This window comes from Mastigoproctus giganteus, chromosome 5 (assembly GCF_048544385.1).
Source record: "Mastigoproctus giganteus isolate SK-2022 chromosome 5, ASM4854438v1, whole genome shotgun sequence".
NCBI classification, from domain to species: domain Eukaryota; kingdom Metazoa; phylum Arthropoda; class Arachnida; order Uropygi; family Thelyphonidae; genus Mastigoproctus; species Mastigoproctus giganteus.
Window position 1 is genome coordinate 235,819,797 of NC_143579.1, and position 25,849 is coordinate 235,845,645.

Here is a 25,849-nt window from a genome sequence, read left to right on the forward strand (position 1 = left end):
CTTATATAATATGCACATGAAATATTTTAAAAAAATGAGAGATACACAGAGAGAGATATTGCTATCAGAAAAGTAGATTGTTATATAGTACGGAAAATACAAAGTGGTGTATATTACAATTTGCAGGTGCAGCTGAGTGCACAAAGTGCAGATACCATATATCTGGTCCTCTTTATTATCTTATTCCATATCATTATTACTTTATTCTACATCACTGTTATAGTTTTTACCAAGGGTCTATATATATATATATATAATATCAGTGAAGACAATATACATATATATGGGGTAACTGTGCAGACGGACATAAGTTTCTCTGAGCAGTACAGATGATCTGCTAGGACAGTTCACAGGGTTTTGTCAATGATACACAGGAATTTTGAAAGCAGAGATAAGGAGGTAATTATTCCCCTGTATAAAGCAAAGGTAAGCCACATTTTGAGTACTACACACAGGTCTGGAAGCCTCATTTTAGGAAGGATGTGGATCTGTTGGAACATGTGAAGGGAAGAGCAACAAGATTAGCAATGGGAAGAAAAGGAAGACATCAGTTCTGAAAATTGCAGCATCTGGAAACTAGGCATCCTGTGAGGAGATCTGACTGAGATGCTTAAGGCTCTGAATAGATTGAATAAGCTAAATGTTGATGGTATCCTTACTTTAGCTCAGGCAACACAAATTTAAATTGAGGAAAGATGGCTGCAGGATAGATGTGCAGAAATTGGCTTTCGGCTAGAGGGTAGATGACTGCTGGAATAAACTTCCATCTGGCATTGTGGAAGAGGGCGGTTTGAATAAATTTAATGGAGAATTAGGCAAATTATTAGAGGAGATGGATAGGCAAAGTCAGACTTTTTTCTTTTCTTTTTTTTGATAATGCTGTATAAACTTTCTTCCTTGAACTGTTTGCCAATATTAATCCTATATTATTGTATACATTGTCTTTACTAATAATAAACTTCAATAATTTTTTTCGAACTACTAGTAGAAGTTTACTAGTAGAGAATCTTGTCTTCTCTGTGAAGATATCATGCAAGGAATAATTAGAAAGATGTGTGTTCTTTTGTTGAGAGACTGCTTTTGAGATGTCTCTCTAGAGAACAAACCACCTGGAATATTAGGTACCATCAAACTTCTCTCATCTGAAAGTGACTCAGAAGCAAGAAAAAGAACAGGATGACTTCTCAAATGCAACTATAGGAAGAATTTTCTTTAGAAACTAGAAAATAACACTTTTTTTTTTTCTCAGGCTGGCAATTCTCTGCTAAATTAGAATCTATTATTTCCTAAATATTATTATTGAATAATAATATTTAGGAAAGTTTAGTTCTGATGACAGCTGAGGATGCTGCTCAGAACAACCTTCTTTGACTAAACTTGAATTAGTTAATGTACTTCTAACAGAGGAATCTATTCTGATGAGGTTATGCCTAACTCATTACCTTCTTGAAATATGAACAATTGTTCCTGGGATCACAAAATCTCAAATATATCTTGCATGCCATGTTCTTTTTTTAGATTGAGATTCATTCCTATTGCTATACAAAATAATACTGCTTAATCCTGGTAAGACAATTTCACCCTTAACCAGGAAGTATTTCTTCAAATTATCTATATGGGCCATATGAGTAGCATAAGGATGCCACATGTCTTTGATCTTAAAATTAACCTTTGATAATCTTTCAATGGCTTTAAATGGTCCTCTATCCACTGTAGGTATATATTTTATCTTCCAAATTGCTTTTGATGCAAGAAAGCAAGCTTATGCAGCATCAGCCAAAAAAAAAAAAAAAATAAATAAAAAATAACCACTTCCACTTCACCCCTCTGTTCGTTCAAAATACCTGTCCAGCTGAGCCTTAAACTTATTTAGGATATCAACTTCCACGACAAGGGATGGAAGTCTATTCCACCAATCAACCACCCGCTGGCTAAAGGCAAATTTCCTCACATGTATCATACATCCGTCTTTCCTCAATTTGAATTTATGCCTTCTGAGGTGATTATTCTGAGCAAGAGGAAGAATCCCATCAGCACTGAGCATACTCAAACCATTCAAGGCTTTATACACCTCTATCAGATCACCTCGCTGGTGCCTAGTCTCCAGACACTGTAATTTGCAAAACTTAAGCCTTTCCTCGTAAGAGCACCCCTTTGTTCCATTCACTAATCTTGTTGCCCTTCTCTGTACTCGTTCCAGCAGCTCTACATCCTTCTTGAAATGAGGCCTCCAGACCTGTATACAGTACTCTAGGTGTGGCCTGACCATTGCCTTGTACAATGGAATAATCACCTCCTTATCCCTGCTGGAAAAATTCCTATATATCATCGACAATACACCATGAGCTACTCTTGCAGCCCATTTCCACTGCTCAGAAAACTTCATATCTGCCTGCACAACCACCCCCAGGTCCCTTTCATTCTCTACCACTGTCAGTGTAGTACCACAGAGTTGATACGTTGCTCTGGGGTTGCTGTTTCCCATATGTAGTGCTTTACATTTGTCAATGTTAAACTTCATTTGCCACCACTCAGCCCATCTGCTCAACCTTTCCAGATCCTGTTGCAGTAGCATAGTGTCAGTAGTGTCCTTGACAACCCTGCCAACCTTCGTATAGTCTGCAAACTTGGACATTAAGCTTGATATACCATCATCAATATCATTTATAAATACAGATTGGACCCAATACTGAACCCTGAGGGACTCCACTAATAACATTAGTCCACGATGAACAGTGTCCATTGATTACCACTCTGTCTTCTCCCCCTCAACCACCCCTTTATCCATAGCAGCAATTTGCCTCCAATGCCACACTGCTCCAATTTGTGCAGCAGTCTTCCATGTGCAACAGTATCAAAAGCCTTTCTAAGATCCAAGTATATAATATCAAAGTTATTCCCTGCATCCAGTTCTTTTGTGACTGCATCATAGTATCCAATCAAATTGGTCAGGCAAGACTTCCCCTTAACAAAAACATGCTGTGTCCGAGCTATAACTGAAGTCTTGTCTAGATGATCCTGCAGTGCTTCTTTAACCAGTGCCTCCATTAATTTTCCGGGAACAGAAGTTAAACTAACAGGTCTATAATTACTTGTGTCGCCCTTTGATCCTCCTTTGTGAATTGGGGTCACATTCATGGGTACCTCCCCTGAGTCCAAGGAAGCTCTCATAATTATGGCTAAGGGTTTGCTTACTTCCTTTGCTGCCCCCTTTAATATAACTGGATAGATCCCATCCACCCCAGGTGCCTTTCTTGGGTTTATCTTCAACAATTTCTCCTCCACTTTACTCTCAGTTTATTACAAGATTATCTAGCTTACTGCCAGAGTTGAATACACCTCTGGCATTCCCCTCGCTGAATAACTCCTCATGTGTGAATGTCGATGCAAAATATTCATTTAGTTTGTTACCTACCTGAGCAGGATCATCAACAGTTGACCCATCGATATCAAGTGGACCAATCTGATTCACCCCTTCCTTCTAGATTTTACATAAGTAAAGAACTCTTTGCTGTTTTTCTTTGAATCCCTTGCCAAAGTTTTCTCGTAATCTGCCTTCGCCTGCCTAACCTCCTTTGTAACTTGGTTACAGATCAACTTGTATCTATCATAGGCTTCTGTGTCACGTGTTAATTTGTACGTATTCCATGCATTTTTCATCTCTGCCATATGTTTCATTGCAGGATCTACTTGGGCATTTTACTGAAGTAATTGATTAACCCATTGCTTTGCAAACAGAACAAGGTTGTGAAAAGTCTCTTCATTTTCAAGATGTTGAACAACTGCTGTAAGAGCTCTGATGTGAAACTAGGACCTCTATAAGGTAATCATATCATCTGGAGTCCATACCAATAGATAATGCCATCAACAAATAGATGAGCAAAAGTCTCAGACTTCTGGTCAGGTGTCACAAAGCCCACCCGCTGTCTAGAGAAAACATATTGATGACCATCATTAAGTAATAATTTACTTTGATTGTTGACAGCAAAAGTCCAATAACATCCAACTGCTATGTTCTGAAACTTGTTTAGAAAGCACAAGTTGAAGGGGTGCTCTGCTCCTGAATGTGGCATTCATGGCATGCCCTTATATCATCAGAGATGTTTTCATGTATATCATGCCAGAAATACTTTTCTGTTATTCTAGAGAAAGATTTTTTTCACCTCCTATATGTTGTACAAGAGTATTATTATTATTATGATGATAAGAGTTCAATATCCATGGTCTTATGCTTTGTGGAGCAACACACTGATCAAGGTTCCGGCAAATATATTATAAAGAAAATATGATAAAGTTAATTTAAGAAGTGCAATTTCACTGTGATATCAAAACATAAAAATTTTATGTATATTTCCAGTAACACAAAACAAAATTACCCAGATGCGGAGAGATGAAGGTTAAAATCGTGTGCAATAACCAGGGAGACGCTGGAAGAGTTAAATTTGTTCTAGACAAACCGCAATCCTCGTGTAAGAGTACATTCATTAAAGTGACAGGAGGAATTGAAGTATTAACATGTTCAGCAATAGCAGGTAACAGGAACATTGATATTTGAATTGACTGAGGTCCCACAAAAACATCTTTCAACAATGTATAGATGGCTTTATTTCTGAAAAGTAAAGGTTTAAAATGAATAAAAGATTTACAGACTGAAAATTTAATAAAAGATACTAAGTTAAGACATAGAAATTAGACAATACACTGCACAAAAATTGATTTACGATTCAACAATTATTAATTTTCAATTATTCTAGAATTATAATTCCAAAATTATATCTGTTTTAAGGATTGGGCCTAATGATGTCACAAAACATTTCAGAAAAACATTTGCCAGAAAAGGCAGCGATTTACCAAGACTGTATCACCCAATAAACTAAGAAATAAGCACACATTTTTAAATGCTAGTAGGAAGAAAAATTGTTTTTATCACTAATATAATTTTTTTTTTTAAATTTCAAACCTTAATTTTTGTTAAAACTGGAACTCAATGCACAGAAAGTAAGTTTCATTCTGTTAAACATTCTAATTTTTACCATTAAGATATTAAAAACAGTAAATTACGTGATATGGATAAAAAAGCATTTTTTTTATGTGCCAGAGTGCCATCTTCTGATAAGCTATTAAAACGAAACAGAAGAAACTTTCTAGTTCCTTCTGTTTTATGCAATTTCCATCCAGTTACTACCCACAAACTCTTGTGGGTTTTCATCTATTTCATCTATCCATCTCTGTTGTTGTCTACCAGGTTTTCTTTTAGCTCCTCTTGGGTACCATTCTGTTATTTTCTTAGTCCATCTGTCATAATACCTTTGAGCTGTGTGTCCTGTCCAAGTCCATTTCAGTTCTTTAGTTTTGATAAGAATGTCCTTTATTTGCATTTGCTGCCTAATCCATGTGTTTCTCTTCTTATCTAACAGTCTGATTCCTAATATAATTCATTCCATTCTTTGCTGTATAGCTTTCAGCTTCTCTTCCATTCTTTTGGTGAGTGCCCAAGTTTCGCTTCCATAAGTCATGGTGGAGAGTATACATTAGTTCGTTGTTTTATGTTTCATACAAATTGGGATATTGCTCCTCACTATGTGACTATATTTCTTGACTGCTATCCATCCAAAATTTATTCTTATCTTGACTTCCATCCATTTATCATTATTACAGCTAATGACTTGTCCCAGATAAGTATATGACTCCACCTTTTCAATTACTGCTCCTTCAAACATTATATCCCTTTCTGTGGCATACTTGTTCATCGTTACTTTTATTTCAGCCATATTCATCTTTGTCCGAAATCCTTACTAACTCTGCATAACCGATTAAGATTTTCCTCTAATTCTTTGGTATTGTGGCTTATGATCACAATGTAATGTGCAAATCGTAAATGGTTTAGATATGCTCCATTCACATTGACTCTTTTCTGCGACCAGTCTAATCTTCTGAAAGCTTCCTCAAGGTAGGCAGTAAACAACTTCAGATATATTGTCTCCTTGTCGAACTCCTTTCTCAATTTTATATTTGCTACTATCTTTGTCTAGTCTAATAAAGGAGGTAGAGTTCTCATATATTTTCTTCAATATCATACTTGTGTATTTGGCGTATCTATGCCTTGTCTTTCCAGTGCCTGAAACACTGCCTTATGTTGTATGGAGTCAAATGCCTTTTCATAAATCCACAAATGCCAGGCATAATGGTGTTTTATATTCATTTACTTTCTCCATTAGCTGCGATATTATGTGAAGGTGATCCATAGTTGAGAATCCTGTCCTAAAGCCAGCTTGCTCTTTTGGTTGATTCTCATCAAGCATTCTTTCTAATCTGTTAGTAATGACCCTTGTGAACAATTTGTAGATGTGGGACAACAAGATAATTGGTCTATAATTTCCCATTTCTGATTTATCTCCTTTCTTGTGCAGCAGAACTATGACTGCATTATTCCACTCCTTAGGAGTCTCTCCTTTTCTAATGTATATTGTGAATAGTCTTGCCAGTTTGTGTCATGTCTCTTCCTCCAAATTTTAACAACTCTACAGTAACTTCATCTTCGCCTGGGGCTTTATCATTCTCCATTTTCTTCAATGCATGTTCTACTACATCAGGAAGAATATCGGGTATGCCATATGTGTTGCTAATTTGTAATTAATCTTCCCTACTGCTGGCATTATTCCCTCGCTCCCTATATAATTCTTTACAGTAGTCTTCTGCTCTGCTATTTATAAGTACACCATCACTATTCTTCAGTTTCAGTATCATTTGTCTTTCTGTATTACTGTTCATGGCTGCTGATTTAAGTCCTCTGTTTTCCCTTAATGCTTGTTCTATTTTTCTTGTGTTAAATCTTCTTATGTCCTTTCTCAGTCTCTTTCTAATGGCTTTGCATAACTCTGTATACTCAATTTTGTCCTTGTCAGTGTTTATCTTGCTCTTCATTTGTCATCTTTGATTCATGACTAGTGTTTCTTGACTAATGTTTTCTTCTTTGGATTTCTTTTTACCTATAGGTTTCTTGGGCCTTATCACTTTCAGAAAGTTGTAATATTCCTCATCGATATCTTGGTCCTGAATAGTCTGTAGAAGTCAAACCTGTTCTTAAATTTCAGTACATAATGCTTTTTTTCTCTCTTCTGTTATCTCAAAGACCTTCGTATTATTTACTCAAGTCAATTTTTTCCTTTCTTTTCTTACATCTATATCAAGTGTGCATCTTACCATTCTGTGATCACTTCCAACATTTACCTTGTTCAGGATGGTAACATCATTCACGATATACCTTCTGTTAGTGAGGATGAAGTAGACTTCATTAGCTGTTAATCCATTTGGGCTCTTCCATGTTCACTTTCTGTTCACCCTTTTCTTGAAAAAAGTGTTCATTATTAACATTCCTCAAGATTCTGCAAATTCTGTGACTCTTTGACGAATTCCAAAATTTCCTATAGTTCCTCTTTCTCTGCACTGTTTTGTCTCTTTCCAACCTTAGCATTGAAGTCCCCCATAATGATAGTGTAGTGGGTTTTCTGCTCATCTAGAAGACTCTCAATTTCAGTGTACATTTCTTCAACCTCTTCATCATCATGGCTCAATGTTGGTGCATAAATCATTATAACCTTTAACTTGTACCTCTTAGAAATCCTAAGTAGTACTTTGACACCCCTGGTGATATACTTTTGAATTCCAAAATGTTGTTTTTTATATCTTTATGGACCAGAAAGCCAACTCCACCTTCACTCCTTTCACTGTTTCCATTGGTGTACAGCAGATTTCCACTTGATAAACTTATAAGTGATTCATTTCTTCTCCTTGTTTCAGTCAAACCAATGATATTCCAATTCACATTTTCTAATTCCTTTTCCAGCTCTAATATCCTGTCTTCACTGATGAGCAATCTTATGTTGTAACAGGCCAAGTTCAGTTTCCGTGCATGGCAGCCTGGTTGTACCCTCGCTGCCGTAAGAGGAGGAGTGAAAGCTGTGGGGGCTGGGGGCCATTTGTTTCGTTGTGTTGTCATGTGCCGGAGGATTTGGTCTTTTCCTCTTCACACAGACCAGGCATCTTGAAGAGAACCACTCCACACGTCCGTTGCCACCAAAGTGGCATAAACAGGGCTTACCATCAAGAAGGTGTGCGTGAGTGGATTTTAGGGAGGCAGGCCAACCAGACCTCTCCCAAATCTTCTAAAATAGAAAGTATTGGATCCATCAGTGTTTTAGACTGGGTGGCTGATAACACAGAGAATGCCTGTTTCCCTCTAAGCCCCTCCAACAGTCAATCACTCTTCAACTAAAGGAAAAAATTTTGGACATTTCTGAACATCTAGTCTACAATTAACCCTTCTCAATTTAAATTTATGCCTCCTTGTATATGCCCACATGACTAAGCATAAAAAATGTCCTCTACATTTAGTTTATTTAAACATTTGAATGTTAAACACTTCAACCAGATAACCCCACAGACAGCTGAATCCAAACATTGTAACTTAAAAAACTCTCCTGGTACGAATATCCCTTTGTACCCCCTAACAAATCTCATTGCACTACTCTGTTCCCTTTCCAACAGGTCCATATATTTCCTGAAGGAAATATATGGACCTGTTGAAAAGTCTTGGAGAGCTCTGTAAGAGCTCGCCAAGACTGTATACAATATGCAAGATGTAGCCTAATCAATGCTTTATACAATGAAGTAATCATCTCTTTTCTAAGAGATGATTACTTAACCTTCTAAAGGCGGTTCTAAGAGTGAAGTGGAAAATTACCGGCTGGTTAGTCTAACTTCAGTAGTAGGGAAAAGTGTGGTAGTGAAAAGTAGTAGTGAAAGCTGTGGGGGCTGGGGGCCATTTGTTTCGTTGTGTTGTCATGTGCCGGAGGATTTGGTCTTTTCCTCTTCACACAGACCAGGCATCTTGAAGAGAACCACTCCACACGTCCGTTGCCACCAAAGTGGCATAAACAGGGCTTACCATCAAGAAGGTGTGCGTGAGTGGATTTTAGGGAGGCAGGCCAACCGGACCTCTCCCAAATCTTCTAAAATAGAAAGTATTGGATCCATCAGTGTTTTAGACTGGGTGGCTGATAACACAGAGAATGCCTGTTTCCCTCTAAGCCCCTCCAACAGTCAATCACTCTTCAACTAAAGGAAAAAATTTTGGACATTTCTGAACATCTAGTCTACAATTAACCCTTCTCAATTTAAATTTATGCCTCCTTGTATATGCCCACATGACTAAGCATAAAAAATGTCCTCTACATTTAGTTTATTTAAACATTTGAATGTTAAACACTTCAACCAGATAACCCCACAGACAGCTGAATCCAAACATTGTAACTTAAAAAACTCTCCTGGTACGAATATCCCTTTGTACCCCCTAACAAATCTCATTGCACTACTCTGTTCCCTTTCCAACAGGTCCATATATTTCCTGAAGGAAATATATGGACCTGTTGAAAAGTCTTGGAGAGCTCTGTAAGAGCTCGCCAAGACTGTATACAATATGCAAGATGTAGCCTAATCAATGCTTTATACAATGAAGTAATCATCTCTTTTCTAAGAGATGATTACTTAACCTTCTAAAGGCGGTTCTAAGAGTGAAGTGGAAAATTACCGGCTGGTTAGTCTAACTTCAGTAGTAGCGAAAAGTGTGGTAGGGAAAAGTAGTAGTGAAAGCTGTGGGGGCTGGGGGCCATTTGTTTCGTTGTGTTGTCATGTGCCGGAGGATTTGGTCTTTTCCTCTTCACACAGACCAGGCATCTTGAAGAGAACCACTCCACACGTCCGTTGCCACCAAAGTGGCATAAACAGGGCTTACCATCAAGAAGGTGTGCGTGAGTGGATTTTAGGGAGGCAGGCCAACCGGACCTCTCCCAAATCTTCTAAAATAGAAAGTATTGGATCCATCAGTGTTTTAGACTGGGTGGCTGATAACACAGAGAATGCCTGTTTCCCTCTAAGCCCCTCCAACAGTCAATCACTCTTCAACTAAAGGAAAAAATTTTGGACATTTCTGAACATCTAGTCTACAATTAACCCTTCTCAATTTAAATTTATGCCTCCTTGTATATGCCCACATGACTAAGCATAAAAAATGTCCTCTACATTTAGTTTATTTAAACATTTGAATGTTAAACACTTCAACCAGATAACCCCACAGACAGCTGAATCCAAACATTGTAACTTAAAAAACTCTCCTGGTACGAATATCCCTTTGTACCCCCTAACAAATCTCATTGCACTACTCTGTTCCCTTTCCAACAGGTCCATATATTTCCTGAAGGAAATATATGGACCTGTTGAAAAGTCTTGGAGAGCTCTGTAAGAGCTCGCCAAGACTGTATACAATATGCAAGATGTAGCCTAATCAATGCTTTATACAATGAAGTAATCATCTCTTTTCTAAGAGATGATTACTTAACCTTCTAAAGGCGGTTCTAAGAGTGAAGTGGAAAATTACCGGCTGGTTAGTCTAACTTCAGTAGTAGGGAAAATCATGGAGACTATGATCAAGGGTGTAATTCTGGATCACTCAGATAGAAATGGATTTCTGATGGATAATCAGCATGGTTTTGTAAAGGAAAAATCATGTTTAACTAATCTGGTTAGCTATTTTGACAGGGTCACTCAAGAGCTGGACTTGGGGAATAATTTCAACATTGTTTATTTGGATTTCAGCAAAGAATTTGACTCAGTCCCACATGAGCAGTTACTTTATAAGATGGAACAGGTTGGAATCATAGGGAAAATCCTTAGATGGATAGCAGAATGGCTTCGGGGCAGAAGGCAGAGGGTTGTGACAAATGGTTATACCTCAGATTATTGGGTTGATGTAAGAAGTGGAATTCGCCAAGGATCAGTAATAGAACCATTGTTGTTTTTCATTTTCATAAATTACATTGAAGAAGGGATAGAGGGCATGATGTCTAAATTTGCAGATAATGTAAATATTGGTATAGTAGTTAATGATAGCTTCCAAGCAACTAGATGGTAGATGAATCTCATCAACCGGTGCAATACCACCATTTTGCATATTGGAGGCTTGAAGTGGTGGAACCCATGTTTAGTCTCCAGAGCTAAGTTCCGGTCAACCCTTCCCCATCTCTTCCATCACGCAGTATGATTGATGACTTTTGAGATTATGATGAACATCGTGGCAAGATGCAATCTTCCTTACATTTCGAGGGTACAGCTCTAAAACAGTGTTCGCAGTCCGGCCACTAGTTAGTACACCGAACCGAAACTATTGGTAACTCTCTAGGAGGCTTCCGGATCAGCTAGTGTATAATCTTGCTACCTCTACTCTGCCAGATAGTGACTGGAGGGAGTCCGAGTAGTGTGTATGTGGGGGACATTGTCGAGGCCACGTTATGTCAAGGATCTGGGTATGTTCTTACCATGTGTACGCCATATTCAAAAATTTCATTACTTCATAAAGCATGCCCCACCCACTTCTTCTTACTATTGAATACACCATGAATTGTCAAACTAATAGAATAAGCTTATCTGTGAAAAGATCTAAACCTCCCAAACATTTCCTAATTCGTTTCGCAAATATACGTGGCCTCAATTATAATCTCAACGATGTCCATTTCCACTTGCAGTCTGCCAAACCCCATGTACTTTTTTTGAGATAATCTCAGTTATTGGTTGATTCAACTACTGCTCAACTCAGTTTCCCAAATTATTTGCTGTATGATTCCTTTCGCCTCAAAGGTAGTACTTGTGCATATATCTGTTCCGATATTCCCTGTCAGAGACTTGGTAATTTGGAATCACCTCTTTTCAATCTTCTCTGGCTTAAAATCTCTCTACCTCATTGTGTCAAATTCAACTGTTGTCTCTACCATTCTTCCAACTCCACTAATCACTTGGAGCTCTTTGACTTCCTCTCTTTGCAACTTTACTTTCTCCAGTCCAACTTTCCTAACAGTGAGGTAATTTTGCTTGGTGATTTTAATGTTCACAACTCCAGCTGGCTTCCGTTTTTTAGTCACACTGACCCAGCTGGTTGAGATGCTGAGGCTTTTGCAATTACTAATGACCTTGCACAGATTGTTCATTTACATACAAGAATACGGACAATCTTAACCATACAGCCAAAACACGCTTGATCTTTTTCTCACAAACAACCCTTCTCAGTACACCGTCGAAGTGAGAGGTCCTTTAGGCACCTCAGATCACAACTTGGTGATTGACTCTTGTCCAATGGAGCCTTTATCTCATGGCTATTCCCAACCTCATATTGTTTGGCATTACAAGATTGCAAAATGGGATGATCTGCGAGATTTCTTTTCTTCTTTTCCTTGGTTGGATTACTGTTTCAAAACTTCTGATGCCAACGTTTTCTCAGATCGGGTCAGTGAAATTATTCTTGCAGGAATGGAATCCTTTATTCCACACTCCACTTTAAAATCTCTTCCTTTATCTAAATATTGGTTTTCAAATAAACGTGCTAAGGCTGTTCAAGAGAATAACGTTGCATATCGTAATTGGCTTGTTTCTAATTCTTCAATTCCATTTTCTGCCTACACCAAAGCTCGCAACAATTGTAAAGCAGTTATTAATCAGTCCAAACTAGTGTTTGAACAGGCTAAGAGTAGAAAACTTGATTCTTGCCCTAATGGTAGCTGAGCATTCTGGTCTCTTTCCAAAGCTATTGGTCGCAACTTTTCCACATCTCTGCTCCCACCTCTGTCCAAACCAGATGGTTCTGTTATCACTTCAGTCAAGGATACAGCTGACCTGCTAGCATCCCATTTTTCTTCCCACTCATGTATTAATGATATTGGTAAAACACCTCCCACCATTCCCAACACGGTCCATTCCATGCCTCCTGTGGTCTTCCGTCAAAAGGATGTCAGAAGGTTAGGTTAGGTTAGATTTTGACGAATCTTGATGCTAAGAAAGCTCCAGGTCCTGATGGTATTTCTCCTCTTGTTCTAAAAAACTGTGCTCCTGAACTTACTCCTATTCTTTGCCACCTTTTTTCACTTTCTTATTCCAAAGGTGTTTTTCCTTCTGCTTGGAAATTTGCTCATATCCAGCCAGTTCCTAAAAAGGGTGACAAATCCCTCCCATCCAATTATCGTCCCATTGCAATTACTACTACTCTTTCTAAAGTAATGGAGAAATCAATAAACAGCCAACTCTTAAACTACCTAGAAACCTTCCGTCTGATCAAAGATCGCCAGTATGGATTCCGTCGGTGTTGATCCACTGGTGATATTCTGGCTTATGTTACCCATTTGTGGACTAATTCAATGGAAAAGTTTGGTGAAACACAAGCAGTTGCTCTTGACATCTCAAAGGCTTTCAATCATGTTTGGCATAAAGGTCTTCTAAACAAGCTTCCATCTTATGGCTTGCCAAATGTGTTTTGTAATTGGTTATCTAGTTTTCTCTCTGATCACTCAGTGAGGATGATGGTAGATTGCTCTCTGTCTTCTAACTTCCCCACTAATGCCTGTGTCCTCCAAGGTTCAGTTCTTTCCCCCACTCTTTTCCTCTTGTATATTAATGACCTTCTTCCATTGACTGGAAATCCTATCCATAGTTTTGCCGATGATAGCACATTGCATTCCACTTTCCATTTTGAGAAACATTGCCCTGCTGAATCAGCTTCAACTTCTTGAAAATCTGGTACCAATTCCTTAAATGCCGATCTCCAGGTAATTCTCCAGTGGGGCAAAGACAACTTAGTTAATTTCAATCCTTCTAAAACTCAGTCTTGTCTTATATCTCGCAAAAAAAGATTCTTCTACTCCTATGCTTATCTTCGGTGACCCTACGATTTCTACGCAAAATGATATATCTCTTTTGAGAATTACCCTGACTTCTAATCTCTTTTGGCACAAGCACATTACAAATATTGCTTCCTCTGCATCTAAAAAACTTGGTTTTCTCTTTCGCTCTCAGCATTACTTTTCTTCCAAACAGCAGTTCATTCTGTATAAATTGCAAATCCGCCCTACTATGGAATATTGACCCCACATCTGGGGTGGTGCCCCCAAAACCTCTCTCAGGCTTCTTGATTCCATTTAGAAGAGGGCAGATAGGTTAATTAATGATTCATCTGTAACAGAGTCTCTCCACTCGCTGTCTCATAGACGTACTGTTTCTGCTGCATGCCTTTTCTACAGATACTTCCATGGGCACTGTTCTTCTGAATTGGCTTCTATAATTCCCGCTCTCTCTCTCTTTCAAAACAGTCCGAACACATGCTGCCGATCAGCCAACATCCATTTACTGTCCAACTTCAAACTCACAGAACCAAATTTTCATCTTCCTCGTTTATTCATTCAACTGCCGTTTTCTGGAATAACCTTCCTTCATACGTATTTCCTGAAAATTACAGTCTACAGAAGTTCAAATCTAATGCCAATAAATATTTTCTTTTGTCTTCCCAAGCATGGTACTAAGTACTATAGGTTCTAATACCTCTCGTGTTTGGGGTTTACATAAAAAAAAAAAAAAAAAAAAAGCAGAGCTTCTTCAGAATGACCCAGACAGACTTCAGAGATGGTCAGAAAAATGGCAGCTATGCTTTAACCCAGCAAAGTGTAAGGTATTGCACCCCAAAATAATTTATACACTTAGCGGAGTTGAACTAAAGCCAGTAGTGGAGGGAAGGGACTTGGGTGTTACGATACAGTCAGACATGAAGTTCTCTGAGGATTGTAGACTGGTTGCAAAGAGGGGCCCATGGTGTCCTATCGATGATTTATCGAACAATCGCTAGTAGAGATAAGGACATCATAATCCCATTATATAAGGCTATTGTTAGACCACACTTGGAATACTGTTTTCAAATATGGAGACCGCACCTAAAGAAAGATAATTGTTCTTCTTGAAAGGGTCCAAAGATGGGTAACTCGCCTGGTGAGATCAGCAAAAGGTCATCCATATCAGGAAAGACTTCGAATATGTGGGTTGCAGAGCTTGGAAACTAGGCACCTTAGAGGAGACTTGATTGAGGTGTTTAAGGCTCTGAGAGGCATAAGCAAAATGGATCACTAGGGGCCATAATTTCAAGTTACAGGGGCAGTTGTTTAGACTGGATTGCAAGAAGTTTTATTTTAGCCAGCGAGTTATAAATTACTGGAATAAGTTACCTACATGGGTGGTAGAGGCTGACAGTCTGGGGAAATTCAAAGGTCAGCTGGATAATTACCTAAAGGAAGATGGAAATGCATAGGTTATCCATTTCCTTTTCTCTTATTAATTTTTAATATTATTATTAATTTGTTTTTATTCTTATTATTTTATTTTATGGATTTGATTAAAGAGGCCTATGCGCTCTGGATTCATTATTATTATTTTGGATTATTACGCTACACAGAGCGAAACGGAGACAGAATAAGTAATGACAAGTTTAATATTAATTGGAAAAACACACATATATTATATTAAATACATACAAAAGCTTTCGGTTAGTTTGCTAACCTTCATCAGTCAAACTGACGGTTAAGAGTGTGGAACATGAGGGCATGTACTGCCAATCATGTACTGCGTGATGTGATGGTTAATTGTTGGATGTTGAAGCCTGTGGCTGTGACGCATGTTGCCAACATTTGTCATTCATCAAAATGGTTGCTTCGATGATAGGGTGGACACAACATCCACTGCTCCTGTTGACTGAGGTATTAGAACATGTGATGTTCAACAACTCCAACCAGGCATGCCGCCGGTAGAGGCAGGACCTATCTACAATCACAGTATCGTGGTGTGGGTCAATGTTGTGGTGGAGTAACCAGAAATGTTCAGCAATGGCCGAATGTTCTATGTCTGCTAAGCGGATGGCTCTTTCGTGTTCCAAAAGACATTTTCCAAGCCATCTTCCAGTTTCCCCAATGTAGCAGCCAGTGCAGTCACAGCAAGAGATGAAATCACATCACATCACGCAGCATGGTTGGTAGTACACGCCCTCATGTTCCACACTCTTAACCATCAGTTTGACTGATGAAGGTTAGCAAACTAACCAAAAGCTTTTGTATGTATTTAATATACGTGTGTTTTTCCAATTAATATTAAACTTGCCATTACTTATTCTGTCTCCATTTCACTCTGTGTAACGTAATAATCCAAAATAATAATATTTTATGGATTTTTTGTTATTTTATTTTATTATTATTATTATTTTTTTTTTGGCTGATGCAGCATAAGTCATAGGCTTCCTTGCACCATGTGGCCATTACTAATACTAAATCTCTACTGGATATATAAAATTGACAAAACCACATGAGCTGCCTTATCTACTCTGTAAAATATGGCTACACTGGGGACCAAGTCGTATGATCTGAGAGTAGTAATTTATGCTTTTCAGCACAGATGCAGACAAGACACTGGAACCATTCTGTTATGAACTAACAGTACAGGCTGCTGGAGGAGGTGTAATGTGATGGAGCATGTTTTGGTTTTCTGATTCCCCTGAAGTGTACACAATGAATATCAGAACATGCTGTGGATCAAGTACACCAAGAAATGTTGCATGTTTACCCCTTTGGACAGGGGTATTTTCAAGATAATGATGCAACAATCTACTACCAAATTAAAGGATGGTTTTAAGAAAACTTGGAGCATCTGCCCAGTCAGCCTCCCAGATCTTGATCCTACTAAGCACCTATGGGATAATCTGAAAAGGTGTTTGTCAGCACAATCCTCTGCCATCAGAAGTGAAGATAACTTTGCTATCCAAATGGGCCAATATCCCTCATGCCACTTTTCAACACCTTGTTAACTCCATGGCATATGTCATTTTGGGCAGTGAATAAAGTGCAATCAATTTCTTGTCTTGTTTCTATTATACACACTCCAAACAAACTTTCTGTATCTTTATGCTAAAGTACCAGGTCTGAAATTAAGAGTGTACAGATTGCACAAAAATTCTAGCAGCCATTTACCATATATACAGTCAATTCCGGTTATTTGGGACACACCGGGACTAGTGCATTTTTGGCTGATTAAGCGGCTACCCCAATTATGCAAAGTTTCACATAAATAGTTAAAAATACAGTGGATCCCCTCTTTACAATTGATTCTCTGTACAATCAATGTTACGATGGACTCACCATAGTAAAGTACTGTTCACTACACAATATATAGTAAGCACCGGTCATTGTGATCATGCTTGCGAACTGAATTTTAATTCTATTAAACAGTGATTCTAATAAGCAAAAATAGGAAGAATATTACCTACAGGCTATAAAAGTAAAGATATAAAGCACAGATTTACACTTTATTACCTTACCAATTAAAAAATTAAATGATAAGTGAAAATCAGAAGAATATTTTCCACAGGTTAGCAAAATAAAAATAAATTTACACTTACCTGCATAGCTTAATTAATATGTACTGTAATATGTAAATAATAACTAGTTGATATTTCTATTCACTGACATTTGAGGGAGGGGTTAAAATTTAAAACAATAAAAAAGATAAGCAATCAACAAAGAACACGCCTGCACAAACTGCAGCTAACACAACACGCACAAGTGAGAATGGAATAATAAGTTATGAGGCTTAAAAAATAGGAATGAAGAAAAGATTTTGAAAATTTATTTGTTTTTTAGGGAAAACACATTTCACCATAATAATGTAAAAATCCACAGAATTCCAGCTGTCAATATTATCGCAAATTCAATAAGACCGAGTTTGCTACCCATTTATAATAGATTGCACTAACAGAAAAGCCCAATAAACCAGAAACTGATAATTGTTTTATGGTTGTGACCTCCAAGAAATCTTACTGTACCACGTGGTCTGATCGGAGACAATCGTGTGGTAATCTCGAGTGCTGTGGTCTCCTGCCCCGATTAAACAGCATGTTGTCCCAATTAAGTGGAGAAAACCCTGGCTATTTTCTCGATTAGGTTCTGTTCTTTAAGATTTGTCCCAAATAAACAATTAATAACAAATAATGTTAAGCTGCCCGATTAACCGGTGGCCAAAATAACTGGAATCCACTGTAATATATTTACCTTTCTCTAGAAATATTGCTGTTGATGACTGTCATTTTCACCCTTCCCTTCAAACATGCTATTCTTTCTCTGTTATTATTTTCTATTGCCCTTTCTAAGAGATTAAAGAACCTTTCTATTTCATCTTTTTTTAAGCCTTCAATTGGGGCATATGCATAGATAAATTTCATCACCAAACTCTCCATCATTTTTGCCCATATAGCTCTACTTGCATGATTCCAGCTGATTAAATATTTTTTTTCAGACTCATTCGAAAGGATATTCCTATACCCTCCTTGCACTGTATCTTTGTTAGAATAAAGTAATTTATGAGGTGTGGCAATAAAGTTCCCAGACTGGTGCAATAAAAAGAACACAAAGTAAAGGATCTCAAAAATGGCTTTATTTTTATTTGAAATAATCACCACCTGATTGTATACACTTATTACACTGTTCTAAAAGTTTCTGAAAAGAGTCAGCAAAGGCATCCAAACAGCTGACATTCAGTTCGGCAGTAAATTTTTATTTTATGTCATAATAAAATCTCTTAATTTTGAGGACAATTTTCACCTTGGGAAAGAGAAATAAGTCTGTTGGTGGTAGATCAGGAGAGTACAGTGGGTAGTTAATTCTGTACAGTGCCAGTTTCATCAGAAATGTCATCATGACAAGAGCAGAACGGGCAGGGGCATTGGCATGCAACAAGAACCAGCTGCCTTTCTCTTGAAATTGCAGCCTCGCTCAGGAAATGCACTTCAATACTCTTTGAGCACCTATATGTAGAACACAGCATTGACTCTCTCCCTTTCAGGTATAAATTCCTTGTGAATCACACTGTTTGTTGAAAAACATGATCAGCATTGTTTTGTTCCTGGACTTCTGTAAATGAAACTTCTTGGGCCTTGATGATGATTTTGAAGTCCACTAAATGCTCTATTACTTTGTTTCTGGATCATACTGAAAATCCCAACACTCATCTCCAGTGACAATACAGTTGAGGAAATTAGGATTATCTTGACAAGTCTGGATGAAGCATGACATTCTTTGTAGCTTCTGCTCAGCTGTGAGGCTGGGCAGCATAAATTTTGCACAGACATTCCTTTTCCCTAAATCTTCATGCAGAATTTGACGAATCGTCTCCTTATTCATATCCAACTCATCAGTTATCATTCTGAAGGTGAAACAACGATCTCTTGCCACAATTTTCCACAACTCTGTACTCATTTCAAGAGGTTGACACATGCCTATTTCTTGGATCATTGTGAACATCTTCACATCCATCTATGAACTGCTTATACCAGAGGTTTCCAACCTTTATAAGCCCGCGTATCGATCAACCACATTGGTATCTTATGACGTACTGGTGTGTTAATTAATGAACACATAACTCTTGTTTTGAAAAGTCACAAATAATTAGGTAAGCAAAACTGAGCTATTCCACTAAAAACAGAAAAACATATTTATTAATTAAGAAAATACAATTTATAAATTGTATAAATTATCAGTGAAAATCACTACAACTGCAAACACTACTTTTAATGTTCACTAACCAACCTCTGAAGGAAGACTGACCGTATAAAATAAGAAAAAAGAGGGGGCGTAATGAGATAAAGTTATATGAATTAAGAAGTACAAGAAAGAAAAGAGGTATATTTTCCAAGAAGAAAGACTGAAATGAAATACTCACATAGATACGAACTGTGAAAAATAAAAAAGTTTTGGCTTTAGTAAGATATCAACATTTAAAAAGTTTACTCTCCCATGAGGGAAATTGCAGGTGGTTTCATTCACAGTCTGCATACAGGTAGCTCACTCCTCGAGTACTGGTACTGATTCACGTACCAGTGGTTGGGAACCTCTGGCTTATACCATTCAAACACACTGAACGGTATAAGCAGTTCAGAGATGATATTTCATAACTGATATTTGATTTTGAAAATATCAAATTCAAAATTTGATATGTGCAACCTCTCAGTCTACTGGAATCTGATGGAGGAAGTTTAAACTGCAACATACTACTTCCATTTATTTTCAAACTCATCAAGCACAACCACAACATCAGCAGTCCAGAAATTATTGCCACACCTTATATAATTATTGTTTAGCTGCAGTCATTTGCATTGATCCTGTAATGCTGTCATTTGATATTGTATGAACCTGGTACGCAGGGAATTCAATTTCTTTGTTGTTTAAGCTTCTAATATTGATTTTACTTACCTTGATTGTTGTTCCAGTAGCATACAGTGAATTCACAGTTTACAAACAAAAATTTTTGACACCAGACATTTGATTTACAAACTTACAGCCCAATCTTATAGATTTTCCACAACTTCATAAAGCATTAACTTTTGAAAATAAGATGGATAAGAATGAAATATTTTAGCTTTTATGTACTGTATTTAATTTCTATTGTACATACTAAACTTAAATCAAAAATTTACAAACAGGTGGTAAGGCCATGTACGTTATATGGCTCCGAGTGCTGGGCTGTCAGAAGAAAAGAAGAATGAGCTTCAATGTCAGCAGAAATGAGAATGCTAAGGTGGAGTTTGGGAATAACCCTGAGAAATAGAAGGCAGGATGAAGATGTGAGACAGGAGATGAAAACTGCACCCATCAACTTGAAAATTAGGGAGAACATACTTAGATGGTGGGGGCATATCCAGTGCTGCGAGTTTACCCACATTACCAAGCATGTGCTTAGCTGCCAACCAGGTCAAAAGACTCCTAGGCAAGCCAAAGATGACAATCAAGAGCAGAGTGCAGCAAGATATGCACTCCAGCAGACTGTGCCAACTGTACTAAGTGTAAACATTCCATCCATGTCGCTGACCCCCCTAACTGGGACAAACAGTGTGATAAAGTAAAGTTAAGTAACATCTATCGTACATAAAGTTAAATGTAGTATACTATTTAAAGTATATTTTTGAAAATATATTATCAAGAACACATGATGAAAATGTAAATTAGCAACAGTATTCCTTGTTAGAAAAAGGCAATTTCTGTTTAAAATTGTTTAATTAATTTATTTGCCAAGGCAACTTTTTGCTATTTTTTCCATCATTTCATCTTTCCAGTGATAAACAAACAGATTTCTGATAATTTCCATCTTTAAAAAGACATCCAAAAGAAATGAAAATGGCAGAAAAATTCTTGACAATATGCCCAGTCATCTAAATGTGGATGAATTGCAAAGTGATGATGGGAAAGTTATAACATTTCTTTCTCTTAACTGCACACTTCAAGTGCAGCTAAACGACCCATCTGCACCCATCAACTTGAAGATTAGGGAGAACAGAATTAGATGGTGGGGGGGCACATCCAGTGCTGCGAGTTTAGGCACATTACCAAGCATGTGCTTAGCTGCCAAGCACATGCTTGGTAATGTTCCAGGTCAAAGGAGGAGAGGCAAACCAAAGATGACAATCAAGAGCAGAGTGCAGCAAGATATGCAGAAGCTCAAAATATGCACTCCAGCACACTGTGCCAACTGTACCAAATGCAAACAATTATAACATTTCTTCCTCTTAACTGTACACTTCAAGTGCAGCTAAAGGACCAAAATGTAATTCATGTGATCAAATTACAGTACTATAAAAATCCTGTTCATATAAAAGCACAAACTAGTCATCAAAACTGCATTAAAAATGACAACTTTAAAAGAGGTGATATTTCCTTTCACTAAAGCCTTGGATTCTGTATTACCAAACTTATTGAAACCTCATGGAAAAAATTATGGACAAAACAGGATTATCTTCTGACCCATGAATACACACATCACTTTGATAATTCCAAACAGATTAGTTCACAATATATGTGGATAATAAATAACTCGATATTAATTAAAAAAAAAAAATTCAAGTATACTACAAGAACAACAAAATGATGACAGTTACAATATGAAATACATCACTTACCTATAGCATGCAGAACAAGAGATTAGAAGTGGTCTCAATATCAAGTCAAGAAGGGAAGCTGCTAAGGGCGTTGGAGGTTTAGATGATGACTGTAATGAGTCTGGGACCTTTTGGTTTAGAACTTCACATAATTTACAGAAATAACCTAGAATTAATAAATATATTTTTCAGAAATCTATTAGACTGTATAAATTTAATTTGTTTAGCATTTTTCAGCCCACACAAAACATCCAAATCAGTCCATTAGAATAGACAACTATATGATATCATACAAAAGCAGCAAAAAACCACAAATTATCAACTCTCTACATTCCCTCATACAAATCTGGTTGTTTGCATCCCGATCTCAAACCCTATGTGAAAAGGGTCATTTGTACGAGAGAGGAGGATATTTTTTTTTTTGTTCAAGAACTATTATCAAAATGATTTTTTTTTTTTTTTCACCAAAGATGTAAACATACTTTTCCAAACCAGTTTTGCATGCTGATTTCAAATTATGATCTCAATTTTTTCTAGCATGTGTAGTTTTCATAATATGACTGCTGTAATCACAATGCAAGTTAAGACAATTTCATTAAAAACACATGACATACAATTACATTTTTATCACTTTTACAGTTTTCAATACACTCTATACACACAGTTAAAAATTATATAGTACACTACTAACCATAAAATATTTAAGGGCAAAGGCCTCACTTTAACGTAGCCATCTAACAAAGTAGTTTAATTAATTAAAGTGGCATCGTTTTGGTTATATCTCATATTGTGAATGTCTTCACAACAAGTTGCCATGGTATTGTACTACCTCGAATAAGTAACACTTTACCAGTGGAGAAGACTACTGTTACTTATTCTCAGTGGGTACCAACCAGACGGCACTGTTTCAAAGCTTGTTGGCTTCTCCTCAGTGGGTGGGCAAGTACCCTGGTATTGCTATATCACTGCATAACATCAGGCATCTCTCATATTGTGAAGTTATACTTCATAACCGGGTTGTCACTTTGCAACACCAGGGTACCTGCCCACACACACCGAGGAGAAGCCAACAAGCTTTGAAACAGTGCCATCTGGGTGGTTTTGATTTGATTTGATTTTGGGTTTATTGGCGCAAAAACAACTAAGGTTATACTGCGCCAAGAAACGATTAAAATAACAATAAAGATAAATTCTGGTAACCTTTAAAAAGGTTACCTCGTCAAATTGTTATTTATATATGTGGGTATATATTAATCGCTTTTAAAAATTTAAAAACTGCCGACACGTGGTCGTTGTCTGATAAAATCCGACTGAGTGTATAAGGCTCAGTCGGATGAGTAAAAGCGGTAAAATGTATATTGCGAACATGGGTAAAATGAACGCAATCTATTAAAATATGCTTTAGAGTTAAAACGGTGTCGCAAGACTCGCACATAGGAGGGTCATCCGCCCTCAGCAGAAAAGAATGTGTCAGATGACTGTGACCTATACGGAGTCGAGCAAGAACAACTTCCTCGCTCCGATTCCTGCGCAGACCAGACTGCCAAGTTTGTATTACAGGCTTTATTTGATATAATTTATTTGTTCTCTGTCTGTGCCACAGTTCTTGCCATTGGGAATGTATCTTTTTGCGTATTATTTGCCTGTAGTCTGTATAGGGGACTGACAGGCAACGATTATGAGTGGGTGTTGCTGATTTGGCTGCAGCGTCAGCCAAATCATTTCCCTTTATCCCAATGTGGCTAGGAATCCAGCAGAAGCGGATATCAAACTTGCATTCATGAAGAGAATGTCTCTTCTGCTGAACCCGACAAAGAACTGGATGAGAATTATGTCTCGTAGATAATAAAGCCTGTAATACACTCAAAGAATCGGAATATATTATTGACCTTTGGAATTGACAAGTTCGAATGTGATCCAAGGCTAGCTCTATAGCATACAGCTCTGCAGTGTATATGCTGGATTCGGGAGGAATCTGCTGAGATATTATAGTGTCCGGAAAGACAGCAGCAGATCCTACGCATGATTCAGACTTCGAGCCGTCTGTGTAAACGGGCAGGAAGTCTGAGTACTCAGCTTGGTGTGCAGAGTAGAGCTGCTGGTAGACAGATGATGAGGTCTCAGACTTTACCCATTTCTTAAGGGAAAAGTCGCACGGTGGGGGATGAGCATGCCAGGGTGGAGTAGTTTCTTTTGGTGTTTGTGCCACCTTGTCTACCATGATGTTAAACTCTCTGATTAGCTCTTGGACACGAATACCAAAAGGTCGGTTGGCAGTCTGACGGGTATTGTACAAGTTTTCCCAACGTGGCTCAAAAACCGATGTCCACGTAGGATGGTCTGGCAGGGATTTCAACTTTAAAGCATAGTTTAAAGACAACTGCTTACGTCGAAGGGATAACGATGGTTCGTTTGCTTTGACGTATAAGCTCTGGACAGGAGATGTTCGAAAAGCTCCAGTAGCGATACGGATAGCCTGATGGTGGACAGGGTCTAGCCATCGGAGGACACTATCTCTAGCTGAAGAGTATACCTGGGACCCGTAGTCTAATTTGGGTCGTACAAGTGCACGGTAAAGCCGTAGTAGGGTGCATCGATCTGCTCCCCAACGCGTTGAGGAGAGAGAGCGGAGGATATTGAGTCCCCTCGTGCATTTTGTACGAAGTTGACGAATATGTTTGAGAAAAGTCAACTTTTTATCAAACACAAGTCCCAAGAATTTTGTGTCTGACACTACTGGAATAACATTTTGTCCGAGCCTTAATTCAGGTTCAGGATGAAGATTACGCTTGCGACAAAAGTGTACGCAAACGGTCTTCTCCGGCGAGAACCTGAAGCCATTACCAAGTGCCCAGGAATTAAGGCGATCAATGGCTTTCTGCAGTTGTCTTTCAATAACCCTCATGTTGCATGACTGACAAAATATGCTAAAGTCATCAATATAGAGGGCACAGTTTACAGTTGGAGGAAGTTGTTCTGTGATGGAATTGACTTTGATGGCAAAAAGCGTGGCACTTAATACTGATCCTTGTGGTACTCCCTCCTCTTGGCTGAAGGGACGAGAGAGTGAGGATCCCACACGAACTTGGAAAGATCGATTGGCTAAAAAGTTTTGAATAAAAAAGGGGAGATGCCCCCTAAGGCCAAGGCTATGCAGATCTTTTAAAATGCCAAATCTCCAAGTTGTGTCACACGCTTTCTCCATGTCTAAGAACACCGACACCAAGTGTTCGCGTTTTAGGAAAGCATCCCGGATGGATGCTTCCAATCTAATAAGATGGTCCAAAGTGGACCGGTTCCTTCGGAAGCCGCACTGGATGCTGGAGAGAAGGTCATTTGATTCTAAATACCATATTAAACGAGAATTGACCATTCTCTCCAGGATTTTGCACAGACAGCTAGTCAGAGCAATAGGACAATAATTGGTGGTAACTTTTGGATCCTTTCCTGGCTTAGGAAAGGCAAGAACGATTGCCTTTCGCCAGGAATCCGGAAACTGCCCCTCAGTAAAGATTCTGTTATACAGAAGGAGCAGACAATCCATAGATTTTGGTGAAAGATGTTTAATCATTTCATAATGGATGCCATCTGGCCCAACAGCACTTGCTTTGGAAAGAGCGAGGGCTCTTTTCAGTTCCTCTATAGTGAATGCCCCGTTGTAGGGATAGAGGCCCTTGGTCTTAAAATTAAGTGCTTGCTTTTCCAATTTTTTGTTTAAGGACCAGGAACTCTGGGGAATACGAGGATGTTGCAGAGATGTTAGAGAATGTTTCCCCAAGAGCATTGGCTATTGCAGTTGGATCTGCAATAGCGCATCCATTATAATCTAGGAGTGAAGAAGGGTGGGATGTATATTTTCCCTTCATTTTCCGGATTTTATCCCAGATTACCTTAGAGTTGGTAGACAGGTTAATAGATGATGTAAAACGGATCCACGATTCCTTTTGACTCTGACGACGGATGTAGCGTGCTTTGGCTCGTGCACGTTTGAAGGCTATAAGGTTGTTCGTGGTAGATATC

General features: G+C 38.1%; 1 protein-coding gene across 2 annotated transcripts in view; it reads right to left on the minus strand.

Moving 5' to 3' along the window:
* LOC150086301 (ubiquitin-protein ligase E3C) overlaps positions 1–25,849 on the minus strand; it is a 298,426-nt gene that overhangs the window by 159,265 nt on the left and 113,312 nt on the right. For both annotated transcript variants that reach the window (XM_090374458.1, XM_090374459.1), the window contains exons 8-9: positions 21,851–21,995; positions 4,377–4,609 (exon numbers count right to left, since the gene is read on the minus strand). In XM_090374458.1, coding sequence (XP_090230584.1) covers positions 4,377–4,609; positions 21,851–21,995 — 378 coding nt within the window. The remainder of the gene's footprint in view (positions 1–4,376; positions 4,610–21,850; positions 21,996–25,849) is intronic.